Source organism: Pediculus humanus, genomic scaffold (assembly GCF_000006295.1).
Source record: "Pediculus humanus corporis 1103172108256 genomic scaffold, whole genome shotgun sequence".
NCBI classification, from domain to species: domain Eukaryota; kingdom Metazoa; phylum Arthropoda; class Insecta; order Psocodea; family Pediculidae; genus Pediculus; species Pediculus humanus.
The window spans coordinates 276,336-285,271 of record NW_002987825.1 but is presented as its reverse complement, the minus strand read 5'-3'; the positions used below and the strand labels follow the sequence as shown (position 1 = coordinate 285,271).

The 8,936-nt window shown below is 28.3% G+C and overlaps 2 protein-coding genes across 2 annotated transcripts; one reads left to right on the top strand and one right to left on the bottom strand.

Moving 5' to 3' along the window:
* Positions 1–7,358: 7,358 nt before the first annotated feature.
* On the top strand, positions 7,359–7,838 carry Phum_PHUM483830 (uncharacterized protein; the record flags this gene model as incomplete). The annotated part of the gene is made up of 2 exons (XM_002430426.1): positions 7,359–7,379; positions 7,701–7,838. 2 exons carry the CDS (start codon positions 7,359–7,361, stop codon positions 7,836–7,838), a joined length of 159 nt encoding a protein of 52 aa, XP_002430471.1.
* A 473-nt stretch (positions 7,839–8,311) lies between these two features.
* Phum_PHUM483820 (kek1, putative) lies at positions 8,312–8,872 on the bottom strand (the record flags this gene model as incomplete). Its single annotated transcript, XM_002430425.1, has 2 exons — positions 8,312–8,388; positions 8,548–8,872. 2 exons carry the CDS (start codon positions 8,870–8,872, stop codon positions 8,312–8,314), a joined length of 402 nt encoding a protein of 133 aa, XP_002430470.1.
* Positions 8,873–8,936: the final 64 nt, after the last annotated feature.

Below are 8,936 nucleotides of genomic sequence, written 5' to 3'. Positions count from 1 at the left end.
AATCGTATTCTCCACCATCTTTTATATATATATATACGAGAGAGAGAGCGTACGCACTCACACACTTTTTTTTTCAAACGTCAACCTTTAAAACGTTAAGACCATCAAGAATTCTTATAAAAAAACCTGTTTCGAACCTTAATGGCTTTTGAAAGAGGAAAAAAAAAAAAAAAAAAAAAAAAAAAGGAAACGACATTTTTAACATTTATCTCACATTTAAGACATTTGTACAATATTAACCCTGATAAAAAAAAAAAAGGGTCTACAAGAGTCTTAAATCTTTTTCCTTAAACTTCAAAGTCTGGACACATACATAATCTCTACGCCATCTTGTTCTTCTTCTTCTTATGGTTATCAACCTTCATCCACTTTTTATTTTTAATTTTTCTTTTTTTTTTTCACGCTTTGATTCACGCACCTTTCGAAAAATTAGGATGATAAATTTGACCTTGAACCCCCTACATTTTCCCTAATTAACAAAAAAATCCTCTCCTACTTTTTATCCCGTTTAAACACTTTGGAAAAATCTGGAATAAAAAATAATTGAATGCAACAATCTCGTCGATTTTCATTTTTTTTTTTTTTTTTTTTTTCGATCTCGATCGTGGAAGTAACGAAATTAAAAAAAAATTCCTACCACGTCGTTTGCGTTAGAACTTTTTGTCGTATTCGCGTTAAAAAAAAAAAACCCAAAAACTTCCGGGGGGCGGAGGCGGGGGACGGGGAGAAAAAAGAAAAAAGTTTTCTTTCTCATTCGTTTGAAAACCACCATTTCGCGACATTTTTCCCTTTTTTTCCGCTTTTTTATTTTACCCGACACTCATTTTTAAAAAAAATCTTCTCCATAATTACTAGAATAAATTCATTCATTCATTCATTCAATCAATCAATCATTCATTGAATAAAATGACGTAATTTCTTATTTCCAAACACGAGAGAGAGAGAGTTTCTCTAGGAAATTTTATAACAAATCCGAAAACAATCTTTTTAACCCCCACGTTTTGTTTTGTTTTTTTTTTTAAATAAATAAATAAATAGATACAAAAATAAAAAAATAAATATATGTATACATAAACGATTCGATAATAATGTAAAAAAAAATGAGACTATGTAAATGAGATAACTCAATAAATATTTATGTGAGGCATTTTGATTCTAGTTTTTCTATATAAATATTATTTACACACACACGCATACACATGAAAAAATAAAAAAAACTTTGAAAAGAAACAGAGAGAAAGAGAAAGAAAACTTTTAAAATTTTTCTCTCTCTCTCTCGCTTACCACAAAATGAAAAATAAATAAAATAAAATAAATACATAAAATATATATATGTATGTATAACAAATACTTAAAAAATTTTTTATTTAAACATATATGTATGTATAAAACACTCGAAAATCGCAATTTATTACGTCAAACAACGACAGCAAAAATAATAATAATAATAATTCATGAATTCTATTATAATAAATTAGAAATCTTTAGTAGAAAGACAAAGAGAGAGGAAAGAAAAGCGACATTCTTGATATATAAAAAAAAAAAACAACAAACGAAAACGATAAATAAATAAAATTAAAAAAATATGGCGGACGTAAGCATTTAAAAACTGAAACAAAACCGGAAACCGAATTCGGCAAGAGAGGAAACAGGAGGGGGAAGGGGGTTGTGAAAAGTAATAGGAGGAAAAAAAAAACAATTCTCATCCTTTTAAAATTTATTTTAAAAGGATGAGAAGGAGAAAAAAAACCTCTAAAATCTGACAAAAACAGTTTAAACGTTTTTAATTTTTCTCTATAACTACTTTATAATAGTTAATCTACGAGAGATGATTATTCGACCGTTTACCCGCAGCATCCCAAACACACACGCACGCACGCACGCACAAACACAAACACAAAAAACTCTCACATATTATTATTATTACGTTGATTTTTAAAAACTACGATTTTTTTTATTGTTAGATAACAAAACATCCTAAAATTAAAATTTAATTACACAAAAGCGGGAATAAGAGGCAGAAAAGGAGGAAGAGGAGGGGAAGGATAAAACAAGGAAATGAAAAAAAGGTACGTACGGATTTTGAAAAGCAAAAGGAAGAAGAAAGAGAGAAGAGAGAAAAAAAAAAGAATACAAAAGAAAAAAAAGGAGGATGGAAGGGAGGGGAACGGGGAAGGATGAGGGAAGGGGGTGGAGGGGAGAAAAAAAGAAACACTGTCAACAATGGCCGCAGAAAAACATTTCCCAACCTGAATTCCCTAATTGGATCCGTAAAGCAAACATTTATTTTCCTTTTTTAACAATTTGCTAATATAAAAAAAAAAAATTTTTTTTTATTTTTATTTTACTTTCTAAAAAGAAAAAGGAAAAGTACACACACACGCGCGCACACGCATACACACACATTAAAAATTAACTTCAGCAAAAAAAAAAAAAATTACTTTCATTATTATTATTTTTTTTTTTCTCGTGTATCCGGCAAGAGTGTTTACATTTATAAAAAAAATTTGCTGCGGTTTATTTTATTGTCGCTTTTTTTTATTTCACACGACGTTTAATAAATAAATAAATATATTAAATTATCATCAAAAATAAAAAGATTTGTATTTTTTTAAAATGACGAAAAGGAGGGTTTTCTTCCCTCCCCCTCCCTCCCCATAACAAAAGAATAAAAAAAAAATGTATTACGTAAACTTTTAAAGTATACACTCGAACACATGCCGCAAATGCTTTTATTATTATTATTTACATTTTCAAACGATAGCAAATTAATTCAAACCCACTGTTAAATGAATATTATCGATAATGATGATGATGATGATTATAGGAAACGAATCCGATTTTGCTAGCATTAAAAACTTTTATTTAATAGAAATAAAGAAAAACAAAAAAAAAAAAAAAAAAAACACAAAATTTCTGAGAGAAACTTAAGAGCACTTAAGAGAATTTTATAACAAAACACTTTCGGGATTTATTTGCGTTACGCAATTAATTAACGAACGTTATGTTGTTATTGAATTCAAACATTTATTTATTTCTATTCGTCTGCTAGCGTGGAATGAATTTTTTTTTTTGTTTTTGGTGGTTTTAAAAGGCAATTGTTTAAAAAAAAAAAATTGTAGCAAAACTTTTTAAATGTAAAAAAAGGTTTGCCGCGGACTTTGCCGCCTCCTCGCCCGCTTGCCTACCGACGTCACCACCGCCATTTAAAACTTTTGTGGTTTTTGTAATAATTAGTAACACAAAATAAAATTTTTAAAAAAAAAAAAAAAGGGGGGGGGGAAATTAAAAACGCAGCTCAAAAAAAATTTCGAATTTGGAAAAATTAACCACCCGATGATTTTTTATTTTTTTTTGGAATTTCCAAAACGCGTGGCTGGAATCAAATCCAATAAATAAATAAAATGTCGTCGTAATTATTACACATAAAAATTAATTAATTTATTAATTCGCAATTTCACCGTGAGATGTCACTTTTTTTTTATTATCAATTAATTTTATTGAAGTTTAAATCGACCAATGAGAAACGAATAATTTTAAAAGTCGATTTCCTATTGGTCGAATCGATTGATTTCACATATTACGTCACAATTAACGGTTACATTTTTGATTTTCGGGGGAAAAAAAAAAATTTTTTAAAGAAAAAGTAAAAGAAAAAAAAAATTAAATTTGTAATTTTTCGCGTAGTAAAGAATCGAAAGGAAAAGAAAAAAAGAGAAAGAGGTAGAAAGAGAGGGGGGAGAGAGAAAGAGAGAGAGAAAAGGAAGATGCCAAAAACGAAAAAAAAAATTAAATTTGAAAACAAAACAAAAAGCAGAAGAAACGTGTCGTTGCCGCAAGGCAAAGTTAATTGCTCAATTTATTGAAACCGAATTAGTTCATGAATTATTTATATATGCCACTCGACAGAATTATTTTTTGGTTTCGAGCAAAAAAAAATAAAGAAAGAAAATGAAAAAGAAGAAGAAAACACGTCGGAAAGAACACAAAAAAATTTTTTTTTTTTTTTTTATAATTTCATTTTCGAAAAAAAAAAAAAAAGAAGAAGAAGTAAAATGGGAAAAAAAAGCTGGAAAATTCATTCGACGTGTTTACGTCATTTCGGATATAAAACAAGACGAAAGCTTGAAAGGTTTTCATACATAAAAAATATATGTAATTTACATCGAAATAAGATATGCAATCATTGATTTTTCTCTTTCTCTCTCTCTCTCTTTCTATCTCTTGCGAAAAACAAATTTATATAAAAATAAAATCCCAAAGCGAAAATCATTCAAATATAAAAAAAAAAAAAAAAAAAAAAAAAAAAAAAAAAAAAACCGGGTACCCGTACCGGAAAAAGAAAAAAAAAAAAACCGTTAGCGATAAGCTTTGGTAAACCTTTTCACGGGTCACGAGAATAAAAAAAAAAAAACAAAATGGCGGAAATTATTTATTTAACCTTCGTTTAAACATTTTTTTTTTCTTTTTTCTCTCCAACCACCACACGTTTACTTTCTTTTATAATATTCACAAAAAAAAAAAAAGATATTTCCGCCATATTTTTTTTTTGTTGTTGTTGTTGTTGTTGGTGTCAGACGCCATATTGAAATTTTTATATTACACGATATAACAAAGCCTTAAGAAAGACAGAAAAAAGAAAACCGCGAATTAAATTTTCATTCTTTTGTGACTTTTTTATTTTTTATTTTTCTCGTCGCCATCTTTTTTCTTTTTGTTTTAATAAATAAAAAATATCAATAATGATAATAATAATAAATAAATGAAAAGTTTCGAGGGAAAGGAAGGGAGATGAAAACAAAAGGAAGGAGGGGGAAAAGGGTTTCGTTCGACATGACGATAACAATTAATCTCTCAATTAATTCCACTTTTAAATAAGAATTAAAAAAAAAAAAAAATTGATGAGAGAAACGTTGGGAAGGAGAGAGAGAGAGAGAGGGAAGATGAGAAAGAGGGGGGAATTTTATTTTTTGTCTTTGCCTCCTTTCTCCCTATCGTCGAGAGAAATCATAAATAATTTATAATTTTTGACGTCACTTCTTGGCATTTTTCTTTCCCCCTTCTCCGACTTCGTTACCGTTTTTACCTCTTCCCCCCTTTTTTTTTCTCCTTACCAGCTACCCGATCGGGATTTTCGGCCCCCCCCCGTTCCCTCCATCCGCTCTCTCATTTTCTCACGCTTCTTTTATTATTATTATTATGATTATTATTATTTTATTTTGTTGAATAAATTAATTTTTCATTTTGGCGGAATGAATTTTGATTTTTTCTTCTTCTTCTTTTTCCATCCTTTTCTCTCATTCTCTCTCCTCCTTTCTCTCTCTTTTTTTTCTTATTCTTCGACTTCTGCGTCTCTTCTTGTTTTTTTTTTTCTTTTTTTTTTATTTGTTCCGGTAAATTGAGCGAATAACATTTTCAGAGAAACGGAATCAATTTTGCATTGCAAAACATTTTCTCTTTGTTATTCACGTCACAAGCGTTAATCGATGAGAAAATGATAATAATAATAATAATAATAATAATAAATATAATGATGATGATGATGATGATGATGATGATAACGAGAATGAAAAAAAAACAATCGTCATTGTTATTATTATTATTATTTTTTAAAATTCTCGTTTTAATATTGAATGGATGGATTCAGGATTAAAAAAAATTCCCATATACAATTTTTAATATGTCGGATTATTTAAAACGAAAACTCTCGAGAGAAACACCATTTTTTTAAAACAACAAACGAATAAATAAATAATAATAATAATTAATTCCGTTTACATTAATAATAATAATAACGATAATGATAACGACGACAAATGCTACAACATTTCCAAAATATAAAAAATAAAAAATAAACCCCGCCAATCAACGGTTTCTAGTAATAATAATAATAATTTTTCCATCACTATCAACTTGAGTTAAAATAATAATAATAATAATAATAATAATAATAATAATAATAATAATAATAATAATAATAATAATAATTAACAATAAGGAAAATAAATAGAAAAAAATAGAAAAATAATTTCCATCATCATCATCATCATCGCAAATTATTATGACGTGGTTTCAAATAATAATAAATAAAAAAAACCGACAAAGTTTTCTTTTTTTTCTTTTTTTCTTTCTAATGCCACGCGCGTTCGATTTTTAATGAAGAGAGAGAAAGAGAAAGAAAGAGAAAGAGAGAGAGAGAGGGGGAAAAACAAACGATATTAAATTATTCAAAATTAAAATCATTCACACAATTAATTGAGCCTTAATTCAAAAGGAATTTAAATAAATTTTTTTTTGCTATTATTATTATTATTATTCATAATATTCTCTTCTTCTTTTCCTAATTCTTTTATCTTATCATAACTTATATTAATAATGATAATAATAATGATAATAATAAAAAGTCAAGAACGCATCAGACGGAAAATAAAATAAAAAAATTTTTTTTTTTCCTTTCGTTCTCGTTCGTTCTTTTTATTATTTCCACGTCATGGAGAAAAAAAAAAAATTTAAACTTCATACCTTTTTTCCGAAAGAAAATTCCAGAATTCCAAAAAAAAAAAAGAAAAAAACAAAAAATGATAGCGAGACTTCAGAATAAAATTTACTTATAATTTTCTCATTCTTACCTGGAAAAAAAAAAGAAAAAATAAATTTTTTTAAAAAAAGAAAAAAAAATTGCGAGCATTACCAAGAGCTGAAGAAAAATATATATATACATAAATTATTAAATAATTTTTCCAGCCCCCCCTTTTTTTTTTGGAAAATTCGACTACGATTTTATTATTATTATTATTATTTGTTTTCGTTTTAACCAACACTTACAATGAAATCATCAGAGAAAATCATTTGGGATTTGAATCAATTTGTTTAAATTAGTTTAAAAATTAATTTTAAATGAAATCAGTCATCATTATTATCATCATTATTATCCCTGGCGAAAATTTTATCCAAAATTTATTACGATCACAATCGTATCGTTTTAAATTGTTGTTTGTTAAGGTATTACTAATATTATTTTTATTTACAACGTAGTACGCTTATTTAAACAAACTCGCGTTTGCACGAATGAAAAAATTTTTAATTAAAAAAAAAAAAATTAACCATAATAATAATAGTAATAATAATGATGATAATGATGATGATAATATTTTTAAAGTCCGATTAAATTTCCAGACAGGAAAGAAAAAAATAAGCAATAATTAAACGCATACGCAAATAATAGAATAAACCATAATTGAAAATTTATTTATAACGACGCCTTTCCTCCTCCTTTTCTTTTTAAACCTCACATATCCAAACGTGGTAGTAATAATAATAATAACAATAATAATAATGATAATGATAATAATAATAAAATGCCAATTCCGTCATATAAAGTGAGAGCCATTTGTTCTTAAGTTACCATAAAAAGAAAAAGTGAAGAGAAAAAAAAAAAAAAAACAATTTTAAAAATTCCAGTAGAAAAAGAGCAATTATTAATATGAACGAAAGAAAAACGTTTCCAGGAGAAAGAAGAGAATAATAATAATAATAATAATAATAATAATAATAATAATTTTTTTTTTTTTGAAAATGTTTTCCTCACGCGCGAACGCAGCATTAACCGAAATACGAGAGCTTCAATGAAAATATTGAAATTCGTCATAAAAATAATAATAATAATAATAATGATGATGATGATAATAAAAACTAGAAAGGTGAACCCGGAGAAAGACGGAAAAAAAAAAAAAAGGTGGGATGACGATAGACGGAGGAGGAGGAGGGAAGGAGGAAGGGAAAACACAGCATCCGAAAGCCTTAAAAATATTTTCATACTTCCAGTGAGGAGGCAGTAAATATTTTTTTTTTTTCCATTTTCAATTTAAAAATGGGGGTTCCAGGTTTTTATTACGACTTCTTCGAAAAAAAATTTTTTTTTCCCTTTTCATCGATTTTCTCTTCTCAAAAAGAATCACCATCGGAAATAGACAAGACTCCCTGTTTAACCCCCCCGCCCTGCCCCCAACCCGGTCTTCATAATCGAAGACACGAAATTTCGTTTCGAGAGTTAATAAAAAAAATTTTCCCTCCTCCTCCTTCCCTTCCCCCACTTCCTTCTCTCTCCCGTTTCGATTGTTATTATTACGTTTCCAGTAACACTTCAAAAAAAAAAATGGCGGTATAATATAAATTTAACAATCGTCGTCGCGTTATAAAAATTCATTTTAATAAACTCTGATTTTATTATCCAAATATGATTCCAGCATCCAACTGGAAAAAGTGATTTTTCTTATTTTCTCCAGTAAAAATCATTTCAAAAAGAAAAAATTTAACGTGTTTCGTAGCAGACGACGAAAAATTTCTCCAGGATTTTCTGATATCGAATCCATCCCGCGTCCATTTTCGCTTACGGGAAAATGATATTTAATACAAAACATTTACGCGTTTTCCGCCATGATTTTAATAATTTTCCGAGAATAAAAAAAAAACAATAAGAAAAACATATCCTGACACTGACAATTACTTTACTCGGTGGGGAGTGGGTGAGAGGGGTTCGCTCCGGACCAGCGCATTTAGGCTCGGTCGAATGTATTATTTTGTAATTTAATAACCAGTTGTGTACTTCGAGGAGACGGCAATCGCACTGCCAAGGATTTCTATCCAAAGCGACTCCGTGAACGGCATCCGGAAGTATGTTTTCACCTCGTATGAAATTCAAACGATTACCATCGAGTTTCAACCATTCGAGATTGTCCAAACCTAAAAAAGTACCATCTTCGATGGATTCGATTTGACAATTGCTTAATTCAAGCGATGTTAAAAAGGATAAAGGTCGAAATGATGCCGTTTGTAGAGCCCTGATGGGATTTCCGCTCACAATTAATCGCATTAATGATGGATAATCGACAAAAGTTTCCGTCGGTACCGTGTTTAGAAAATTTAATGATAAATCC